The sequence below is a fragment of the Protopterus annectens genome, chromosome 17.part0 (genome assembly GCF_019279795.1).
Source record: "Protopterus annectens isolate FY-2018-M chromosome 17.part0, PAN1.0, whole genome shotgun sequence".
NCBI lineage: Eukaryota > Metazoa > Chordata > Ceratodontiformes > Protopteridae > Protopterus > Protopterus annectens.
The window spans coordinates 807,104,065-807,129,546 of NC_056751.1; the positions used below are offsets into that span (position 1 = coordinate 807,104,065).

Consider the following 25,482-nt stretch of genomic DNA (forward strand, 5'->3'; position numbering starts at 1 on the left):
TCTACTTCACAAAGATTAATAAGACCTGTGAGGGAAAACAAGCAGAAAGCATAGCCTATAGAAAATTAAAAGGAAGTCTTTGTCTGAATATTATAAATGAGTGGGCGATTCAAAACAAACTAAAGTACTTCTTATAGAAATGGTATAATTCACATTAATCAAGAAAACAGGAAGCATGTTACCATGTTCGGAACATACTGTGGAAGTGACTTTGGTATATTTATTAATGTATGTGGCACTAATTACGTGATCTGGACTATAGCTGGTACTTCTACCCCCAAACAATTGCTCTTGGCTTGACCGTGAGAGACATATCCCCCAGCGGTCCAGCCCTGATCAGTCACAGCCAACCTCTTAACTCTGTTCACCATTGAACTAGTGCAAGACATTGCGTGGTCCAACTGGCAGTGTACCACATCCTCCAGCCAATCATCACAGACCACCTCTCAAAATATTCAAACGTTTGTTTTGTGGGCCAAGAGATGTTGCATTCATTTGGTTTACCGAATAAAATATTTAATAAATATTTTATTATACATGCTATTTTCCAGCAGTTAAATATATGCTTCTACACTATGTTTAAAATACCATTATTAACAATTACCAAACTTTTTTCAAGATGAGTCTCCCCACCAGTCTTCTCATACATATCTATATTCAAAAGGTGGATATGAGTGTAGGTTCGTTACCCTGCTATTGACTGCAGGATAGTCTGCACCTTCGGTCACTACAAATGTTTCTTTTCGCATTATTATCAGTATAGTATTAAAATCCACTGCTGAAAAATGAAATCGCACCTGCTTCACATCAAATTAACGTGTTTCACACACAATACATATTTCTGCAACATATACAAGGAAAGTAACAAAGTCTTTTCTACAAAATATTAGACTATGGGCAATTTGGTCATATTTTATATCTATAGCATTTAGTTCCCCAAATTGTGATTCTCCTGAAAGATGAGCATGTGTAATTGCTACTCGAGTATAGTGCTCATCAGTGTACCTCTTACAATTGAATGAATCCTGAGGGAAGGCAAATGATGCCATCTATGCCCACAAGTGAGTTCTGGTAACATACACTGGTAATATACAATCTAATACTCCAGTGGGGAAAAACATTACAGAAAAGCACCTCAGATGTTGGTGTAAATTTTGCAACCCATTCCAGATTACAATACCTGAGAAGAAAACAGCTTCATTTTTAAAAAGTAATCCTTGGGGAATACTCTTGATACTATTACTGCAGGAAATAGCCATTATTAAAGGGAAGCTGCTGCTACTTACAGTCCTTAACGTGGTATTCATTTCATAACCTTGTCTTAATGGCAAAATAATCGAGTAAAGTCACAATGTGGAGCAACGGTTGCTCATTGCAGAACAGCAGAACAGTGGACTTAATCGATCACAAATGCAAGCTTTCCGCACAATCCGGAGCACTTGGCTGCTCAGATACAGATGGATTTTTCTGTCAACAACATGAGATCCAGAAGTCAGGCCAGGTTCAAGAGGAAACAGGAGTCAGAAGCCTCAAACAACAGAACAATAAAGAAAATGTGGCAAACCAGCAAGGTTCCATAGTTTGGAACATTTCTTCAAGGAGTCTTAAACAGCATGAGTTTTCACGTTTAGAAAAAGGCATATCCTTCATTCCCTCACAGCTTTCTGAGGTAAACGACAGTATTATTGATTTAAGGATGTTTATAAGGAATGTTATGTTGAAAGTTAATTTGGGCAACTGTGTTAGTGATGTTACCTCAGTGTTTTAAAAGCCCAGGTTATATGTTCCTTTAAACAATTCGGTGTTAGATAGTTATGAGAAAGTATGTGAGCATGATATGCACTTGTTAATGAATAGTAGACAGGAGGGAAAAGTTTTTAGAAATTTGAGCTTAAATGAAAGAAAAGCTCTGTCAGAGTTACAAAATGACACAGCCATTTGTATTAAATCAGCAGACAAAGGAGGACCAGGTTGTAGTCATGGACTATGCATTTTATAGTAACAGTGTGTGCTCTGTGCTAAATGATACAACTACTTATAAGCAAATTACTTGGGACCAGGTCAGAATAATGATTGCACATGTACAAAATATACTGTGGGAATATCTTGTAAGTAATGGTATTGATTTAAAGCTTTTTGAATATTTTACTATTAAATACCCACTTTTACCAGTGATACAGGGCCTTCCTAAAATTCATAAAGATTCTGTATTCCCTCCTTTTAGATCTGTTGTTGCTGGAATAAATTAGGTCACTGAACTCCTTTCTATTTTTGTCGAAAAACACCTTAGACCTGTATTAGACCTAAATGCTTTTCTATTAAAGGACTCTAAACATTTTTTGATGCATTTATATGCACAGTTGAATGAACATGACTGTAGTAGTTATATTTTATTACACTGGATGTGCAGTCAGTCTTCACTAAAATACTGAATCAAGCTGGAATTCTTATGTTGCATGAATAGTTGAATACCTATAGTGCCTATCAACCAAGCTTTGTTGATTTACTTTGTCTGTTGATAGAAGTGGTCTTGGACAATAATGTTTTTGTTTTCGAAAATAATATATACCACCAATTAGATGGAGTGGCTATGGGCACATCCAGTCCAAACAGCTATGCAAATATGATCATGGCTAACTAGGAACAAAAACTAATATTCAGTCTAAATGGAATCAACATATTATTTTTACAGACATTTTGTTGATGACTTGTTTATTATCTGGAGTAGTAACCAGGTTGATTTTAATATGTTTTTTGAGTACATTAATTCTAGTACATCTTTCCTGAGGTTTACAGTGACAACCTCCTTTTTTGAAATCAATTTCCTTGACATTAAGGTCATTAAGTCTAGCAATGGTAAGCTTACTACTGTGGTACATAGGAAGGAATGCCATCGTAATACACTTCTTTACAGACATAGTATGCACCCCAGGCATATTTTTGCTAATGTGGTTAAAGGACAGGGTATGAGAATTTCTTGCCTTAATGTAAGTGATGATAAATTTTTACAGGAGTTGGACGACTTAAAACATAGATATATAGAAAGAGGACACAATGATGGTCAGGTAGTGGCAACTTTAGACCAGGGTTTGGGTCCAGACATGCTAGACCATATTACTCTTCACACACGAATATAGGCAATAGTGGCAAGCTGGCACGAGCCATGAAATACAATAGTTTAAGGATACCGATCTTTTATTCCAGTGATGTTAAACAGGTTACTGAAATATATAAGAAAAATTGGCACATATTGACATCTGATCCAAAGGTCAAAGAAATAGTGGGTGAGCATCCAAACTTTGTGTTCAAAAATAAAAAGAACTTGTGCAGAATGTTATGCTTCCATAAGCTCCCTTCAAATATAAAGGCAGTTACTAAAGTTGGTACGTTTCCCCGCAACCAATGTAAATCATGTGACTACATTGATACTAATAGTATGTACATCCTGATACAGGGAAACAGTTTACATTTAATGTATATGCTAATTTCAACACTTGTCATGTTGTGTATTTAGCTTACTGTTTGAAAAGTCAGTCATTCTATATTGGAAAAACCGAGAAAAGACTCAGGGATAGAATTAGTGAACATCTGAGTAACATTAAGAATACCGACAATATTAGCGCCCTAGTTAAGCATGTTGACCAACATGACTCCTCACATAAATTTATGTTTCTAGTAGTAGGCAGATTGGTTAGAGGAGGTGATTTTATGAACAGGTCTAAATCATCAGAAACAAGAGGGATTATCGGTATGCTTGTTAATATAGGACATGGTCTCAATGGTAAAGTCCCTATACAGCCTTTTTTAAAGCTACAGGCTATAGGAAATCATTACACAATTTGAATTAATAAACATAGTTTTTAAATGTAGGTTATATAGGCATGTATATAGACTGTTGAAAAATGTATGGTTCATACTGAGTTTTATTAGGAACTAAAAATGGAGTTATTGTTATATATGTATTTTTACTATGCATGTCTTGATGTATTTTTAACATTAGTTTTTGTTAATACTGGCTTCTTTGGAATCAGCACCTTGACAATGTCAATGTTTCAGCTGTAGGTGGGTTGCTCTTTGTATACAATATAGTATAGCAATTTCAATGGAACTAGTACTTTAAGAGTGTGAATGTTTTAACTGCAGGTATCTTTGGCTATCTAAGTATAGGGGTGTGGTTATGGTTAAGCACAATGTTTTACTTGTTTTATTATCTGACGAAGCAGTGTGTTTGATACTGCAAAAGCACTCATACTTTTAATAAAGCTACTGTTTTATGCCTGACCTGCATCGGTTTTGTTCATCTGCACTTCATGGCATATAAAGTTTAATGTATTTGAGCCGTGTTTAACTGGTTACTTTTGTTTGCACTTTTAAAAACAATTTTAAAGAAAAATGTATACAATAAACTTTCATTGGCTATGTTTTACTTTCTGAGCCCACCGGTTGTTTCGTGCAGGAATGGGCGTGGTCAGACTGACATGCCCAATGGCCGAGATGCAGCACGCAAATAATGAATGATTGACACGTCATGCAGATTTGCCTGTGACATCATGAATATTGATTGCCTAATTATAGTTTACCATCTTCCTCAAAGTAGTACAATCTCGGAGTTGGTATATTTATATTTATATACATGGGAGGTGCAGGGGGCTTGCCCCCCTGCAAAAGCGAAGGGGAAAAAAGTAATATTTGTGTGCATGTGTGAGTGTGAAATCTACATGGTACACAAAACTGAAACTAAAAGGGACCCATAGCCATCAGGATAATGTCTTGAGAAAGCAATAAATACCAAAAAAAGAAATTTGAGTAAGGTTGTTGTTTGGTATGTGGTATGTGTAAGTACAACAGGGCATCCCAGCTGGAATAGTTTCCAACATTGAAACTTGTACCTACCGTAAGCCTAACACAAAATACAAAAATGGTAGTAGTTTTTAATTACCTTCAATGTAACAGTTGCAGAAGAGATGTAGAAACTAGTTTTCTTTCCTAGTGTTAGTTAATACTATAAAGCTGCGTACTTTATTTTTTTATTGCTGTCAAATGAATAACCCTAAACATCTGTTTTAAAGCACTTGAGTATTTAAATAAATGTACTCCATGCATATGATAGGGGTTATGGCTTTGTTTTACTTATAACCCACCAGGATTGTCAACATGTGGCAAGCACATACTGCGGAGTTGTTAATTCACTAAACTGACACAGGACAAATAAACTATTTTAAATAGTATTTTGAAAATTAACGCAAAAGGAAAGTTAAAGAAATGTGTGTCCACTTCCTCATTTCAGGTCATTTATTTAATAATGACTTGCTGCATCACATAAGTAACAAGACTTAAACTGCTATTAATTTTTTCTACTAATCAAACTTCTACTAATTATTTTGCATTTCTTTAAGAAACCACTATTTAAAATACTTACGTTGCTGTGTGTCTGCTTAGTGAATTAAGAAGTACGCATTACAAACTTGCATATCGCAAGTCCGCAGTATGTGCTTGTTTATCGGATGAATATTCATGTGGACTAAAAACACAGGAAAATGTTTATTCATGACTGCACTATAATGTCATCTTGCTGCTGGGTGTTGTGCGGGGTTTGGTCAGTGTTTGCTACTGTGTATCCAGTGGGTTAAGACACTACAACAAAGTCCTTTCATTATGAGGTGCCAAAATGTCTAGCAACTAGTGAAGGGCATTAAAGCTTTGACCTGTTAAGAAGCTACTTATTGCAGTACAGTGTTTGAAGAAGCTACTTATTGCAGTACAGTGTTTGAAGAAGCTACTTATTGCAGTACAGTGTTTGATTCCCTCCGCCTTCATCTGCCTATTGTGTAAACTTGACTAAGTTACTTAAACAGTGTTTTAGGAAAGTTGGGAATTTGAGTTAGGCTCATTAATGGCTTTTTGGGCTTTTTGGCTGCTTTCAACCTATAACCTGTAAGGTCTGAGATGTATTCTTAACATTACATTTTCCCGATACTGAATGAAGCTACCTATAATACTATCCTTTTATCTATTTTGTGTATATGGCCAGTAATAGTGATGGTAGGTAATTCCTTAGTATGGATACCCAGTCTCAGATGTACTGCAATTAAAAGAAAAACAGTATTGCTATTCCTGTCTAATGGAAAGCTGAAAGCAGTTACATTTACAATAACGTGAAGTAAAACCCTGGAATATTAAATGAGGGGCACCCACTGCTTTAATAACTGCCCTCAGCATCACAGCTGTGCAACAGATTTATTATCATTTCTTCACTTGCTGTATTACCAATTGAGAGTGAAATTAATGAAAAGAGATCATTCTGTGGCAAATTACAGTTTTTTCAATTGTTTGTTTCAAGCGTCGTTTCTGTAGAAGATGTGTATCTCAAGTAAGAAACTGAATGAGAGAAACTGTTTAAAAATTCCAGAAACAAATGTCATAAAATGAGAAATTGTTTAACAAAATAACACATTAAAAAGGAAAAAGCCAGTTATAAAACAAATGATGGATGAAATGGCTTAAAAAATCAGAAGGCTGCAATATCTAGAAAGTACTGTGTCAACTAATAATATGCATAAGGAGACTGTACATATGATCAGGGTTCAGTGGTGAGCTAATATTATAATGCATGACAGCACTTGCCACCTGTGTATGAAAACCAGGCTGACAGTGGAATGGTTTAATTCCACCACTGTCCAACAGTTTACCACTTGGGTATGTGAGGGACAGCGGCTATGTTCCTTGAATCCACTTCACTGCCCTAAATAGGTCTGATGACTACCAACGGAAAAGTCTGTTGAGTAATGCCAGTGTCACCTAACAGGCTGAAGAGAAAAAAAAAACAATTCACCAAATGCAACCTGGCCACAAGAGCATAAAGGAAATATGCATTGCTGTCTTGGGTATTAGCTTCCAATATCCACATCAGTACTAGAACTTCACACTGATTCCTACAGAGCTCAGTCTTTTGCCTTCACCCTAGCCTCTTTCTCACAACTATCTGTGTCAGCCATGGCTTTGTGCTCCTTAGCTATGATAACTGTTTTTCAATATATGTACACACACACACACACACACACACACACACACACACACACACACACACACACACACACACACACACACACACACACACACACACACACACACACGCATGCACACACACAGGGATGTCTGACAGAATGTTTCAGTTTCCCACAGCTTTCTTCCTAGCATGGTAGCACTACCAGCATTCCATATATGTCTAGATACAAGATACACCAATCACCTAGCCATTTTTGATATAGTCAGATCTAAATTATAAAAAAATGGTAGTATGCTCATGCAGTCTGGTTTCTGGAGGTGGATATTACACCTTTGCTGAACTTCAGTGCTAAATAATAATTCACCCTTATCAGGTAATGACTAACAGTGCACACATAAATAATAAGTCCCAGCCACAAGTTCTTCAAAGTGAATAAATAAAAGTTTACTTAGACAATAAAGAAAACAGTGATGTTGCAGATTAAATATTCAAAGACCAAAGCAATTTATAGAGGATATAAAAATAGCCATGTTTGGTTTTACATCCAGGTTTCAGTTATCAGAGCTATCCCAGGTAGTTTGGCAGGTTGATTGGTGTGCATCCAGTTTTCACTAAACACAGCTATCCCAGGTAACCCAAGCTGGGCAACTGGACACTGGCCAGCCAGTAGATTATTGACCCAGGGCTGCTGGGCTTTATAAAGAGCACACACTGGCCAATATGTGCATATAAACCCCTCTCACCATTAGCATGCATCCCTGTCATAGGTTGGAGTAGGGTCTATATTAGATAATCGAACTTTCAAAAGTTCAACTGTCATATGGTCAACACCATATGATCGAACTTTTAAGAGTTCAAAAATCTAATTAAAAAAATAAACTACACAAATAACCTACCTGAATGTTTTAAGCAGGGGGGCAAGTCCCCGTGCACCCCCCCACACCCCCGCTCTTTAAATATACCAACTCTGAGATTGCACTACAGCGCAGAAAAGGGAAATCTTCCCATTCCTCGCTGTACGGACATCTCCATTAAAACATTAGAACTTTAATTCAATCACATGGTATCGACCATATGACAGTAGAACTTTTGAAAGTTCGATCGTCTAATATAGACTCGTTGGAGTAGGCTGGGTCCTCAATCCACTTTTCACCGGTAAATACCCATGCCCATTTGGTGATATTAGTCAACATGACTGAATCACCCTGAGCCAATTTTAACACCAGGTGGCTAGCCCTGACATGGTGCACAGTCTGTGATCCATGTTCCCTTATCTTGAGGATGCTGTACACAGATGCCCAAAGTGGTTGGTCTGTACAACTTATCCAGTATAGGGCACCATCTAGAATCTATGCTGCTGCTGACCACAGCTCCATTCTTGGGTGAATTTGCAGTCAAACCACTCAGCATGTGTTTGGGATGTTGGAGGAATCCCACAGAGACCCAGGAACAACATGCAAACTTCATGCAGACATTGACCAGTAAGGTGTACAAAACAGTGGTGTGAACAGTTCAATTGTATGGTAAAGAAATCTGGGAAGTAAAGACAGAGCAGATGAGGAAGTTTGAGGTAATGAAGATGAAGTGCCTGAGACAGGCAGTAGGATGCACTCTGTGGGACAGACAAATAAATAAGGACAACAGGGCAGAAGCTAAAGTAGCTTCAGTTGCACAGAAGGTCAAAGAGAACAGATTATGGTGGTTTGGGCACATGTGCAGAAAATCAGAAGACAATCTGGTGAAGAAGATTTGGGACAGACAGAAAGAAGGTAAGAGGAAATGAGGATGTCCAGCAAACAGATGGATGGCTTGTGTAAGAGAAACCAGCAATAGTCAGGCATGACTATATAAGAAGGTAGGAGAGTGACACTGAATTGAGATAGATGGCAACAGTTGACCCAACAACTCAACCTCATGTAGAAAAATGGGAAAATGGGGATTGATGATGATGATGTTGACATCACCAGTTGTATGGACAAAATATTTAAAGAAGCTTGAGATCTACAATTAAATAAATACCATTGCTGTTTCTTAATGAAGAACTATTGGACCTAGCTATTCTAAGTTAGTAAATTAATGCAAGACATAATTAAAAAAATGAAATCTTCATAGATGTGTCACTAAGATCTCCTAAGCAAAGACTAGTTAACTTTACACTAGCTTCAAATATATACATCTCAGTTCATCATGTTGTTGCCACAGGAAAAAAAAAGGCAGGGTTACATACTTCTTTTTTTTCAAGAAAAAATATTTCTTTCACCTTTATAGATTAATGAAACTGCATATTGACAACTATTTTCCCTGTGCTATCCAGCTGCCTATTTGAAGTATTGCATTTTTATGACCCCTTCTCATTCTGGCTCAAAGCCCTTGCTTGTAAAACTTAATTATGTACAAGCAATTAGGTCCCTCTTGACACAGGAAAAGCAGTAAGTTGCTGGTATAACAATGTTGCTCCTGTCTATGCCACCATTGACTGAGATTTTATTACTAGATGTGGCTGTAGAGGGATAGCCAAGAAAGGTAGGACTGAGGGTGCCTTAACTGATGTTCAGCTTTTTTCAGTGTGAATGGTTACAATTTAATCTCACCAGAATTTTTGCAGGATTATTTAAAGACTGCACTCATGTACAGCATATTTTTCTGTACTAACTGTTGAATATTGTGTTTTTTCTCAGCTGTGTATGTAGCCAATTCTTCAGACTTCTCAAACAGTGCTAGACTGAGTCCATCAGTATTATCTAGATGTGGTTCAAGCAGAAATAATTATACATGAGTACAAATGAAATGTACATTTGTCTGAAATTCTCATTAAATACTAATAATGCTTAGTTTTTGGGATTTTTTTTCTCTTACAGGAGGTCCCAGCAAAATAAAATTGTACATTATTGCAAATGAGATGTAAATTGTTTGTAATGTTCATTAAAATATTATTAATTCTTAGTTTTTATGATGGTCTTTCTTTCTTTATTATTGTGATAGTCTAATATGAATTTCCTCACTTTCACCAACCTTTATTTTTTCATGGTATGGAAATCTGTTTAGAGGAGAGGGAGGTGATTTTTGGGGTTTTGCCCTGGGGGCCAAATTACTTAGATGAAGCCCTGACAATGCTTGAGTCTTATGTTCCAGTGCAAAGATATTTGGAAACAACATACTAGACCTAGAAATAATCAATCTGTATGTTAAGATAATGCCTTGTTATAAATACTGAAATGTATTTTTTATTTCACAGAAGAGTTTGTTGCAGGTTATGTCCACTTTAGAGTATTCAACAATGAAAGGGCAGCAATGGCTATGTGTTCAGGAGTGAAGGTCACAGGCTGCAACACAGAGCATGTAAGTTATACTGGTTTATTAATTATGTGATCAATGAACAGCAATATGATTAATCAAGGGGGTCATGCCCATAGTCTTAGCACAACATAGTACTTCTCAAATATCAGTGGAATTTTATATTTTGGATGCTACCGTTCAGTTTTTTCATTGTGTAATATCATTAATAAAAAAACACAAAAAAACAAAACAAAAGGGTTGCATATTAGTAAATAAACAAGTTCAGGAAATGTGGAAGACATGAGGTTCTGTGGGTCACAGTGGAGGCTGAAAAGGGCATACAGGCTGTATACATTCCCTACTCTAAGGGAAGAAAAATAAAATAAAATAAAATAAAATGATATCCTATCCACTCTGGTAGCACAGAGGATAAAGCCCTGATCATGGCCTATCTGACCTGGGCTATATTAGTGGCTTGGGTGACTGTTGGAGTATCAGGGAGGGATGGCTGCACCTATCCAGTGGAGAATAGAATTGCATAGGTGTTCTTCTCAGCAATCTCAAGTGGAGGCTGGATATCCTGATGTTTGGGGTGTAGCCCAAAGAACGAAATAGGGTGGGGACATGGCTGAGCTGCTGTGGAGGTGGGGTGAAACTTTACAGGTTGCCATTACATGCCCACCCCTAAGACTCAATCAAGCAATCCTCTGATGGAGGGAGAATGGGTAGGTCAAATAAAATGAACAAACCCTGGTGAAAGGTGACTGAGAGACCCCCCCTTGGATGTCCCTAGGCTCCTTGACTGGCCCCAGCTTAATCAGTGTATACTGGGGGAGTTAGGTAGAAGCTGGTAGACCCAGCAATGTATGGGGCACAGGGATAGCAGGCCATAAGATGATGCATGGGAGCAAAAAAGAGCTAAAAATAGTCTGAATCCTTAGTATGAGAGAGACAAATATATTACTGAGAGAATTCAATATTCCACAAGTAATCTGAAATGCCTTGGTTACCGCCACACAAAAGCAGGTTAATCTTTCAATGCCTTACACTGGGTGGACATTAGGCTGACTATAGTTATGCACACGATGGTTTTACTGGGAGAGTGAAAGGATCTCATATCTGGTAATGGGCATGAACGAGAGTGTCACCTTATAATTTAGTTCAACAACATCAGAAATCACTAAAGCAAACAGTATTCCAAATTAAGATTATTCCATGTATAATAGTTATATGAATAAACTTTATTTTTGAGTGTTTTAAAGATCTTTTTCCTTTGTGAAAGGATTGAACTAAGCCACTTCTAAGAGGACTTGGTACTAGCTGAGTGTGCTAAAAAACTTATTATTCGCCTTCGTAAATCTTTCTGAAAAGACTGATTCAACATGCTTAGAACTTTGTCATTTCGTTTCAGGTGGGCAGGCTGTCAAAACATATCAAAACATATCAGTGTCTCTGCCCACTGCAGTATGATGCTGCATTAGTGTCCTTATTCTCCTCACAGGTTTTGGACATGGGTTGGGATGAGCCCAGGGGAAGCTAAGTTGGGGGCCAGTAGAACAGGTGAATGAGGGGAGGAGCTGGTGGCACCTGATGGTCAACTGCGGGAAGGTGAAAAAAAATTAGCAGGTCAGTGTTTGGTCAAAAAACAACAATCCAAGTAAAAAGATAAACCACAAAAAAAACCCAAAAGTGCGAGCATGAAATATTCCCTCTAAATCGAGTCCGGTCAACCAAATGGCAACTTTGAAGAAACTTGAGTCGAAGACCCCATTTCGACTCAAGTTTCTTCAAAGTTGCCATTTGGTTGACCGGACTTGATTTAGAGGGGATATTTCGTACTCGCACTTCTGGTTTTCTTAGTGTTTGGAAAAAACTACATAGAAGAACAACAAAGAGACATCAAAACTACCTTCACTGAAGCAGCAAGCCTATGTGGAAAAATGATTCTAATAGAAAGGAAAACAATTTCTTTGAAAGTGAGGGAAATGTTTGCTCCATTTAAGACATCTAAGAAAAAACACATAAGGTGAAAGATAGAGAAGTATACTAATTAAAATGAAAGAAACAGTGCTTTCGGGTGGACAAAGGCTTAAATGGATTAAAATTGCCACTTCCACTGAAAAGGGAGATAAACCACTTTTAAATACACGTATTAAAAGAAAAATTAAAGTTCAGAGAGCGCTCATTGCATGCTTATATCAATAGGATTTGTGGAGAAAAATCTGCTGAAAAATGATGTAAGAGAAGGATTTTTTTAGTAGACTCAACAATTAGAAAGGCCCAGGATAAGAGGTTTGATCCCAATTCCTCCTCGCAGGAAAGAATCCTGGAACAACTTAAGCAGATTTTATTTATTCATTATCCACTATCCCGGGGAGTCATTAACTATATACATCATTGTATTAAGGGCCACAGTAAAAAGACCCTGTTAACACAATGAAGTATTTTGTGATTTATAGACACATTAGCTGCAATGAGGAAAGACATAATCATTCGCTAATTTGCATTTCTGTGTATTGCAATGAACTACCGTGGAGTGCAGATCAGCACTAACTGTAGTAGTTAACAATGCTAGCAGCCACATCGTGTAGGCAGAGGCACCCCTGATCCACTTTACCACATATACTGCATACATTCTAATAGACATGCACACAAATATACACTCCAACATAAGCACACACGGGCACACACAGATACATACACAGAGACACGCACACACACACACACACACACACACACACACACACACACACATACACACACACACACACACACACACACACACACACACACACACACACACACACACACACACACACACACACACACACACACACACACACACACCACAGACCCCATCTGTCTCTGCATTGTCTGAACACCACCAATCTATCCTTTTCCTACCCTCATAAATCACAGAAGATTGCAGTCAGCCATTACTGACAGACATTGGAGGTGCCCATGTCATATCATTCAGTACATCCAAGGTATTCCAGGTGTCTAGTTGTTCTTCCTGATCCCTATTAAGTGGCATTAAGACACAGGAATTAAAAGTAATCCCAGGTATGCAGTGGTCCCCTCCCTCAATCCCCATGATGTTTAAGTGCCATTAAAGCATGATTTCAACAAGTAATTCCCTGGTGCCTGGTGTGCACCCCCCACACACATACACACATCTTGTACAAGTGCCATAATGGCACTGTAGTGAAGAGTTCTTCCTCATGTCTAGTGCTTCCCCTGGCTCACATTATGAGTTAGGCACGAGTATAGAGTTATCTCAGGTGGCTAGTAGTTCCTCCCCACCCCTGGATCCCTTACTGTTTAAGTGCCACACCTGGAATTTACTTGTTGCTATTAAAAGTGTACCTGAAATTTATTTGTGGATTTAAAAAAAAAAATTAAAGTGCATTTACTCCACCCTGGTTTCCAGTGATTTCTTATGTCTTATTGAATACAGTTGGTGTGTCACTGGATTGACCTATGTGCTGGTTAGCTAAGTGCCACACAGGCAGACCTATAACGAGTTTTCTCTGATAGCTAATGGTTCCTCCTACCCAATGTTACAGGCTCTGCTCATTAGTCTTGGAATATGTGGAAATATGATAGCCACCCCAACCACCCACACACACACACACACCGACACACATGCACACACACACACACACACACACACACACACACACACACACACACACACACACACACAACATACTCATGCAAAATAGCCCCTTCCCTACCTGATTACTCTCGCAGACACCCTCATCCCTTCACACACACACACACACACACACACACACACACACACACACACACACACACACACACATGCACGCACACGCACGCACACACACACACACACACACACACACACACACACACACACACACACACACACACACACACACACACACACACTTATCTAACTTCTCCCCTGACTAATTCCCCTACTGCTATCTCCCAGGCAGACACACATTCACAGATACACTCACACATACAGACCCTATCATACACTCACTCACACACCTCCTAACTATACCTTACCACTAAACTCCCTAGCACTTGTCTCTAATGTGATGGATGAACAGAGCCTTTTGGTCACATTCACTACCACAAGGTGCAAGGAACAATCTTGTGAATCTATATGGCCTAGTGAGTATATGCCTTTTTGTAGGCAGTTCCAGGGAGAGAACACATGGCTAGTTATCATATGCCTCTCCCTGGAATGCCTCATTAGCATATACCATAGCTGTGGAGTGCACCTGATGGTAGGGCTGTCTGTGAATCCAAACAGGTTACCTTGAGGTTTACACTTCACATTAACCATTACTGACTTCATGCTTTCTACTGATGTGCAAAGACAAAACAGAACTCTAGCTCTTCTTTGAACACAAGCACATTTGCAGTAAGTTCCAAAATATGAGATTTTTATAATTCTCTGAGCATTTCCATGGGTGTGCTCATGTTAGTCCAAGGTTGCTTCCAGAAGTCTCTTTAGCCGGGTTCAGGCACCTAGACAGCGAGACATTTCCCTGTGGTACATTTGACTGGGGACTCATGGCTGAAGTGACAGTCAGCTGCAGAGAAATATGGCTATTTGCAAATTCCCTGTGGGCAAAGAGAAGAATGTGTTGCCATGCCCACAACTTCAAGAACCAAAGTCACAGGGGGGGAAACAATATCCATGTTCCCCAAGGGAACATGAGACAGCAGGCAATATGGCAGGCATCAGCAGCAGGCTGGCCAGAGGGTATGTCAGTGGCAGTACGAATGCAGTGCACAATGGGCAGTACCTCTATAATCGGTGTGTGTGAACCATTACCCCCTTTACATTCTCTAGGGAACATTACATAAAATGCATAATGGAGCATAAATGTTACTACAGTAGCCTGCAGGATTTTCTCCATGCTACAGCACTCTTCTGCTTGTTGTAGTTACATAAGTATGTACTCTACACTGAGCACACTATTTACTTCTTCTGCCTCCATGCATTTGGTTATTAAAGCTGTGAGCATGGCAGTATGTGCTTCTCTTTGCCCACAGGGAATTTGCAAACAGCCATATTTCTCTGCAGCTGACTGTCACTTCAGCCATGTGTCCCCAGTCAAATGTACCACAGGGAAATGTCTCGCTGCCTAGGTGCCTGAACCCCTTTAGCCCTTTCTTTTATAAGGAGAGGGTGTCTATTCTCCTTCTCACAGAGCATGTCTTACCACCTTCCCTTCAGCAGGCCATGACACTACACTCCCACAAACCCACAGTTGTTGCCTTTTCACACTGTGAGTACACAAAGTCAGCTTGGGTCTAAGACTGAATTTTCTTTTGCCTTTCAAATTCCAACACCAGGTTACATGGCTCTTTTCCTTTTGATGTGATATGTTATTTGTATTAATACTTGTAGGACTAATATTGAAATATCAGAAAACGTAAGTGTCAGGATGGATTTTCTGTAGTAGAATTATTTCAGACCTTCTTCTTTCTCCTTTTCCCAGTTAGGGGTCACCACAGCGTATCACCTACAATGACAAAATGGATTTTTGGATAAAAGTCTGTGGCCATGTTGTTAGTGTTGTAATTAGTGTAGTTTAGATATGCTGCTATCTATTTGGGCAATAAATGTTTTAAAAAATGATTTCAGTTTTAGTGTTTTTTACTAAGGATAGATGGAGATTAAAAAAAGAACATAGTTCCTAACTTTAGGAGAGCCAGCCAGGAGCTCAGGAGATATGATTGCAAAGCATTCCATTGTTGAAGAGCCAATGGGCTAACCAAGGAAATCATCCAGAATATGTCCAGAGAAAGCAGTGATAAAAACATGAAGGAATGGGATCCCAAGTCTTCAAACCAGCCAAAACAAATAAACCCTCAGGCATCTTCTGCTAAATTATCATAAAGGGAGGTTAGAGCAGCAAGATATTACTTTCAAAGGGATGCAGCTTGAAAAAATGGAACTGCAGTGCAGGTACTACCTTCAGTATTTTGTTATTAGATGCATGAACTATGAGTTTGTTTTCAAAAAGAATGTCTGTTTGATATAACACAGTTAATGCTCTATGGTAAAATAATCTCTGGCAAGCAGCAGGAACAAAGAGAAAAAATACACCAAGTAGTCTTTAACTGTCACACAGACAGGAACTAATAAAGTGCAAACAGGCTGATGAACATACATTCTCAGGATACTCAGGTTGTCGTTTAAAAACAGGACTCTGGCATTGTAACTTTTTTGGCAAAGGAAGGGTTTTGTAGTTTTGCAGTACAGAGTTTAGCCATAAACTGGTTAAAAGTCTTTATGCAGTAGAGCATGTGTGAGTTCGTCACACGATCCTTGTTATTTTGAGTTGCCCAAGAGAGACAAATGAAAATATGTTATAATTTAAAATCAAAAGTATTCTGCATGGCAATGTTTCTTCAGCACTCCTACTCCCAGAAAAAATGAAGACTAAACCGTGTCTGTACAGTTTTGAAAGAAAATAAGCCATTCTGCTTTACTCTTTGCAAAAGACAGACTGGGTGCCATAAAGGCAGATGCAGGCAAAATGTTGAGAGAAACTTTCCATTGATTTTCAACCATAAATTCTAAATCTTCAGACAGGAAATGTCTATTGTAAAATGTAGACAGAAAAAATGATTAATCATGTGACATTAAGTCACTCAAATTATTTAAACAAACAGTCTCATAAAAGCATATGCATAGCACCTAAGTACAAAAATCATAATTCATTCATAAAAATGCATATGTAAAAGACATAAAAATACAATAATACAAAGGCAAAAAACATTCAACGACTTAGGATCCTAGATTTCAGCTTAGGTTTTATAGGGACCACATCACTGAGTGCATGCCCACTATCCCACTTAGAGTGGATCATTAGACTGAGAGGGGATAGTGGGCATGGACTCAAATAATAATAATAATTTGAGTGCCTTGATGTACCACATGATTAATCAAGGGAGGTAGTTTATGGTATTTAAACTGAGTCTTTTAATTTGATAGACATTACCTGAAGAAGCAACTTAGTCTGTGAAAGTGCTTGTGGTGTCGACAATAGAAGTTTTTTATTGAAACTGGCCGTTTTGGAGTCCCTCTGTCTCGCTGGATTAATATTTAGAATATGATTTGTTGATAAACATTTGCAGTGTGTAAAAATGTACAGTTTATAAATATTAAACAGTAAATCAACATTTTTGTCTGTAGTGAAAGATGTAGTGATAGAAAGGCAGTATTCTATATGTCTAAATGGGCCCAGTGATATACAGAAGGTACCTGATTTTTGGTAATGCATTCCCAAACTGCACAAAAGGAGAATAATCAGATTTCTTAATAAAATGTAATTTTTACAAACTGCATTTGTTGATAGAAAAATAATCAACGAGTGAGTTTCATAGGATCATAGGAGGTCACTAGGCTATTGACCCAGAGGTCAATTCAAGCCTAGCCATTTCATCCCAATGTAATACCATAGATTCTCTAGTCAATACCCAGGATTGTATTTAGTAATGATTGCCCATGTCCAGGAGGATTGTGGGTGCTATCCCTGGTAAGAATTTATGGTGCCCCTTCCACCTGTCCAGTTCTTTTTGAACAGTGTCATAGAGGTGTTCTGCTTCACATGAACTGGCAGCCTATTCCAAAGATGTGGCAGTCTCTGGGAGACAAACTGTCCCTCCTGCACATCCTATTCAAGTTGGAGGCCATATTAAGGTCTCTGGAATGGGTAGCTCTAGTCCTCTTTGATTTATGGATGTGCAGCAAATTCATTAGGTTTGGGTCGAAGATTACTCTGTAAGCAGGGCATAAGTCTTCCCTAAGAAGTCTATACAACACTGAGTATAGTGACAGGGAATTTAGTCTGTCTGTGTAAAGCACATACTGGAGTCTCTTGATCTTCTTTGTTAGAAACCTCTGAGGTCTCTCCAATTGATGCAGGTGTTTTGAAAAAAGATATGCCAAAAGGGGCATTATACTCAGTTATGGGCTTGATTAGAATATAGAGGGGTTATTACCTCCTTTGTTATAGAGGTCATGCCTTTGCAAATCAAGTGTGCTACGTAGAAAGCCTTCCTTACTACAGTAGACACATGGTGGTCAAAGTTAAGGTTGCAGTCTACTTGTGATCCCAGATTCCTTACTACTTTGTAGATACATAGGGTATTGTTGTTAATTTGATAGGGTGAAGGAACATTGTTTTTGCCGAAGGGACTGATGATGCATTTCTTTGCATTTAGTTTGAGACCGTGACTAAGACATCAGTCATTGGTCTGCATAAGACACTCCTGAAATATACAAACATTATTTGGGAATTCGATAATTTTACCCAGTTTGCAGTCATCCACAAACTTGGCCAGCCACAGCCCCTTAGTTTTGGCTTAAACTTCTGAGAAGTATATATCAAACAGTGGGGGGCCCAGCATAGACCCTTGTAGCATCTCGCTGGTGACAGGTCTACTGGTTGATTTGGAGTCACCCACTCTGATAGTGTGTGACCAGTTTGTGAGGCAGTTGGCAACCCATCTTACAGCAAAGGGGTTTACATTCAGTTTGCTAAGTTTATTAGTAATGCCTGAGTGCAGGATTGTGTCGAAGGCCTTGGCCAAGTCGAGGTATGCTGTCTGCACAGATATGCCTTTGTCAATGGCCAGAGTCACATTTTCAAAGAAATCCACCAGGTTTAACATGCAGGATCTTCCCTTGATGAAGCCATATTGGTTCAGATCCAAGGTTTGGAGGTCACCTATGTCTTTATTTATGAGGTCCATGATGATGCATTCTATGGCCTTACAGATGTGGCTGGTCAGACTTATGGGTCTGTAATTCCCTGGGTCTGTTGCTAGGCCACCTTTGTGGAGAGAAATAACTGTTGCTGTTCTCCATTCTGCAGGAACAAAGCCAATGGTTAGGCTGTGATTGAATATGGTACTTAATGATGATGCTAGTTAATGTTTTAGTCTGTTTATAAGACAACCTGGGATGCTATCTGGTCCCATAGAGAATGTGTTTTTTGCGTAGACAAGGCTTTAATGACCTGCTGTTTAGATATGTAGGGTAGGGGGGGTTGGGGCAAGATTTGTGATATGTTTGGAGGGGATAAGGGAGTGAACTTTTTGCCAAATCTGTCCACCAGCAGGTATGCTATCTCCGTGGGATCAGTGTGTGTGATACCGTTAGTCACTAGTTTGACACATGCTTGGGTTCTACCTTTTAGGCTGCGAACATAACTGTAAAAGGCCTTATGGTTATCCTTGGCTGTGATTGCTAAGTTTTCCTCAAAAGTTACCCTTAGAGGATTTGACATGTTGCCTTATTTGCCTGTTGAGGCTGAGGAGGGTTCTTTTCCATTGTTGGGACCTCACCTTTGTTTTCTTGGACAGCAACTTTTTTCATTTGTTGTAAAGTTTGTTGATGCTGGATGCCCACCATGGTGGCTTGTTTTTACTTGGAGCTCTGGCTTTGATTCTTTCTGGAACAGCCAAGTCTATACATTTGTACAAGTGATTGTACAGGGCTTTAGTGTAAGCTTTGGTGTAGTTACCACTTCCAGCTGGGGGCTGGGCTTGGAATAAATTTATACCTTCCCCTGGGAGGGTATAGTTTGCCTTGATGAAGTTTTTTAGTCTGACTTCACCCTTCATGGGTTCTAGTGTTAGTGCCAGTTTGAAGGCGATTGATTTGTGGTCAGATTTAACTAATGAGGGTCCGAGAGTTTCTGTGTTGCATCTGTTTGTCATGTTAGTGAGGATCAGAGCTAGTATGTTTGTTCCTCTTGTTGGGGTTTGAACAATTTGTTCCAGGGCATATGAGTTAAGAAAAGTCAAGGAACTTTTGTGCTAGTGATTTGGGGCTAGAGTAGGTTTCCCAGTTAATGGTGGGATAATTGACATCCCCCATGACCAGTGTGTTTGGCAATATTTGGATTGACTCCAGTTTGGTCAAGTAGGCCTCGTCCACATCATGAGCTATCGGGGGGGGGGGGGGGATTCTATAACTAGATTTGACTTGAATGGGGATCTTACTCACAGTAACCTGAACTTGGAGTAACTCCATGGAGTTTTCCTGTCTAACTAGTCAGGAGGTGAATTTATCTCTAATGTAGATGGAAACGCTGCCTCCTTTGGTTCTCACACATTCATTTTGTGGTCTGAAGATATGGAAGGCATTGTGGCTTTGCAAGGCTGGGGTACTCTTTGAAACCTTGAACCAGGTTTCTGTGACTGCACAGACATCTAAATCCTCCAGTGATAGGAGTGCTTTCAGGGTGTGCAGTTTTTGGTTTAAGCTCCTAGCGTTTAACAGCATAACCCTTATATTATTACAACTGGCAATTTTCATGTCAGCAATTTTGTTTTTGAGACCTTGCCTAAAAAAAGGCACTATGGGGGAGGCAAGAGCCTTTGCCAGCATCTGAAAGCCTATTAGGGCCAGGTGCAAACCATCTCTGGTAAAGCAGCAAGGTTTGTCGACCATGTCATCCCAGGCTGACAGAAACTGGATCCCCTTTGAATGACACCAAAAACTAAGCCAATTATTGAAATTGATCATTTTTGTTTATACTGTGGCATCATTCTAGGTGAGGATAATATGCTGCTTATACCTGTCAGCCTGGAAACATAAAAAATCTGGACAAAGGCCCATGAAAAGTAGGTACAACTGGCCAAAAATCAGGGTGCTGATTAACAAAAAATTTACATACATAAGAATGTAACCCCACCTACTCCAGTGGAATTGTGGGATAGCAACATGAAGATTGAAGTCGCTAAATAATAATAAATAATGGCAGACATATGAATTTCAGACTTTATATCCCTCAGAAAATACATAATAATGCAAAACCTATTATTCTAGCAACTGTCTGAGTTTACAGGAGCAATATTTAAAATCTGTCCCTATTTTTGGGCCTTTGTTCCACCAGTATTTTTGGCTTTGTCCAGATTTCTTGCTCTGAGAGATTGAGAGGTACTGATTATTAAATGGCATTATCACCCAAGACAAACAAGAAGCTAAAAAATGTATACAACCTTCTGGTTTCCTCTCTTTTTGATCCTGTCCATCCTTTCTATTCACAATCAGTCCAGTTCCAAATGCAGTTCCTCCATTTCTGGACTGATGTTATTCCTGCTGACCAAAACCTCCAAGATTTCCAGTACCCAGACCAGTTTGGGGATGAGCCGGGCAATGGTCTCACAGCCATGATGGTCGATGAGGTGCTCAAACTCCTGGCCCATGACTGAAGCTATGCCATAAATGTCCCATCACAGTAAGCTCAGCCACATTCTTTTCCTGGCCTGCCAAGATCCTGTTGCCACTGCCTTCCATGGTAGCTGTGCACTGGCCATCCATTTCTTATCCTAAATAAATAAGTCACAGCTGCAGAAACTTCACCAGCCTGTTGAGTTGAAAGTTTTTCTAGTAACACTTCAGTCCCCCACCCCGATGCTTTCTCTATCATTTCTAATGTTACGTCAGTTTGTTCTGTAGAGATTCGGTCTGAATGGCTGGACAATACAACCATGCTGCAGCTCCCTCATTCCCGTCTTCCCCTGATGCTAATCACAAAGTATGGGAGACCTCGGGTGCACATATCTGTCAGAGTTCAGCCCAGTACCGTCTGAAGGAGACAGGCTGACAACAACTAGCAACATCACCTATGGTTTGAAATTCCTGCCCCATATTATTGACTGATAATAAACTGATAGCAGAACTCAGTCAGAAGGTACACCTTTAGCTGTAGATAAGTGTTAGAATCTGAAAGTCCTTTGTAGAACCGACATGCTCTAAATAAACGCTATTTAATGAGAATATTAGTTGAAATTATTCTAGTACAAAGACTGATTTACAAGCGCATGTATATAAAAGCAGACGTGATGACTCTTATGCATACAATCATCTCAAGGACAAGACCAGAACATAGTGTTGGTAATGTGATTGGGAGAAATGCATGCAGTAGAAAACTACTCACTGGTTTCCTAAGATATCCTGAAGTGCCTGGCCAACAAATAAAATAACACCACAGTAATTAAAGCACAATTAAAGGAGGAACAACCTTTATATTCTTTATTTAAATTTTTTATTATTTTCCTTGGTTACAGTGATTGTGATGGCTCTCATCTGTAAAGGAAATTAATTTATGAACTCTACTTGTGCAGTGCTGAAATGTAAATTTACTGATTCAGAACAAAATTTGGAAGTTGAACTACTTCCAGCTTAGATTCACTATTACTAGTGATCAAATACATGTTAAAAGAGGCGGAGAATTGCAGCAAGAAAGAAAGAGAAGCAAGACTAGGGAAGAAAGGCATGATGTTTCAAGGAACAAAATGATTCCAGAAGTTTTTGTTGCCAGCATGAAATGGCATACCATTGTGAAGCAGTTTTTTATGACTGCACTTCAGTTTAGCACATAAACCAACACATCTGTCAAAGTGCAATACATGCTTCAGCTGGAAATGTGTGGGGAATGACCCTTCCTGAAGTGTCTTTTGATACTAAAAGTGTTATGACACATACCCTAGTGCTCAAAAAGATCCTCATCCCTTACATAAATCATTTAGCACAGTTGGGTCGATTTCACAGCAGCAAGAACCAAGAAGATGTGATTCAGCTACGGACAAAATGAGAAAGATCTCATTATTGGCTATGAGTAGAGCTGACGAGGGTAGTGTTTTCCTTGGTGGCCCATGCACCTCATTGGCAAAGGCATCTCCCCACACTCACACTCATTCACATACACAGACTCCCGTGCAGACACATACACACTCCTCGACATTCCCATACATACAAACACATCCACTCAGCAACAAACAAGCTCCCAACTATCTGATCACACTCATGGACACACTCAGCCATTCACCCACAGCTACAATCCGACACACACACACACACACACACACACACACACACACACACACACACACACACACACACACACACACACACACACACACACACACACACACACACACACACACACACACACACACACACACACACACACACACACATCCAGACTCTTAACAACTCAGGCAGAGACACAGATATGCATACATATACATATTCATCTAGCTTCATTCATGTCTCTGCAAACATGCACGTGTACACATAAACACTAACATACATGTGTTCACATACATGTATATATTAAATCACCCCACCCTCACCCCAGATGTTCTCTGGATGTATCTTTACTGCAATCACTTCCATGGGAGTGAATGAATGACTGACACATACCTCTCAACCTCTAAGAGCAAGAAATCTGGACAAAGCCAGACAAAGGCCCAAAAATAAGGACACTTTTTAAATATTGCTGTTACAAACTGAAAGTTGACAGAATAACATGTTTTGCATTAATATGATTTTTCCAAAGGTTATGAAGTCTATAACTGAAATGCTTGCCATTATTTTCTGAATTCAGTCCTCCATGATTTGTCTGTGGTTTGCCAGAAAAAAAAAAAACACAGTTTTATGAGAAACAGATCAAAAATATGTGGCAAAAATCTGGACATTCTGCAAAAATCTATGCTAATGGAGAGGATCCCAGTTACATTGTTGAGACTTTGCACTGCCCCTTCTGTGCTGACATATTTTAGATCTTGGTTATGCTGGAGTGTGGTCACAGCTTCTGCTAGGAGTGTATGGAGAACTTCTTGGACATTAATAAGATCTCTGCTGTCCATAGTGTATGAAGAAGTGCCCAGACAAGATGCTCTCCATTAATGTGGTGCTGCATAAAGTTATACATGATGCTCGGGTTTCAAATGTACAAACAGACCCAGATGCAGAAAAACCTGTATCTGGACTACACTACACTAATTTAGGTGGGAAACACTAAAATGTTTTAAACAGTAGAAAAGCAGCAAGGAGACACTAAATAATGTTTTAAACAGTAAACAAATTGGGTATTTAAAACACTGCTTTGCAGGAAAGCAGAACAAATAGAACAGATGCTTTACACAGAGTGAAAAGTAGTGACAATTACTTTGCAAACAGTGAAAACAGCAACAAAATAGAGTAACTGTCACAGTAAGGCAGACAAATGCAGTACAAACAGTGCAGTTTAGCTTACAGTATTAAAATACAGTATTAAATAAGCAGAACACAATAAAAAAGTGCAGTAAATAGTATAATCCAAAAAAAAAAAAAAAAAAAAAACAGGCAACTTATGTTTTTTTGGGAAGGCCAGAAGCCTCTAGTTGTCTGGTATCTCAGCTCAGAGTTGTGGCTGGTAACCCACCTCAGTTCAGCTTGGTTCAAACAAGCAGAAACCTGCTCAGATGCAGGGCTTAAGCACCAGAAGCTGAAAACCTAAAAAAAAAAAAAAAAAAAGTCAAAAGAACCAATGAGGATGCTTACTCCAAGCCCTAGCTTCTGCTTCCTGTTGTGGGAAGATGGCAGCCAGTTCTGCTGCGATTAGGGCAGCTGGAGCTTCTCTTTCTAATGTATTGTCTTCTACTTTGAGTTCTAAATCTGCTTCAGGGTCTACTTTTCATTTATCACCTTTGTCTTTGTCTCAGGACTCACTCAGATATTCGGATATTGTGCGTGACTCAAGTACTGCTTTGTTGTTGGATTGGGGAGAAGCTATGGAACTTCAGGATTCTTCAGATTCCCAGGCTTCTGCAGTTACTGCTGTCTTGGCTCCTCCTGAGGGTGTGCTTGCCTCTCCTTCTAACACTGTTCTCTGTGGCTTCTGCTGTTGTTCCTCAGGCTAAATGTTATGGTGCTGCAGCTAGTATTGTTATTTCTTCTGCTGCTACATTGTCTGGATCTGCTTTTGTTTCCATTTTTTCTAGACATAATTCTCAAAAGCCTTGGTCTGACTATGTGTTGTCTGAAGTAGATATTCATTATAAGCATAAGGTTGTTTTGTGTTTTCATTCTATTTATGTTACTGAGACTCACATTACAGAGTTTTTGCTCTCACGTTGTGCAGATATTTTTTCTTTAAAAAAGTATTTTGATACTGATGCTGGTAATGTTTGGGATGGGGCCTGAGAGGTCTGGGTGGCCTTACATGCACTAGATAGTGGAGTTTTCCATTTGCCTGGTGTTTGTTTATTGGCTAATCAGAGGAGTATATTGAGATATGCAGGACAGCTGAAATCATGCGTTTTTATGGTGACTTCTCACATTTGGTCACATTTGGTGCCTGCATGTCCTACTAGGAGATGTACTCATTGTGGGTCATCTGAGCATTTAGCTAGGGCTTATC

General features: G+C 39.1%; 1 protein-coding gene across 1 annotated transcript in view; it reads left to right on the forward strand.

Annotated features, from left to right (window-relative positions):
• LOC122791532 (intelectin-1a-like) overlaps nt 1-25,482 on the forward strand; it is a 144,932-nt gene that overhangs the window by 99,329 nt on the left and 20,121 nt on the right. The window contains exon 3 of the mRNA XM_044059274.1: nt 10,242-10,345. Within this exon, the coding sequence (XP_043915209.1) occupies nt 10,242-10,345 (104 nt within the window). The remainder of the gene's footprint in view (nt 1-10,241; nt 10,346-25,482) is intronic.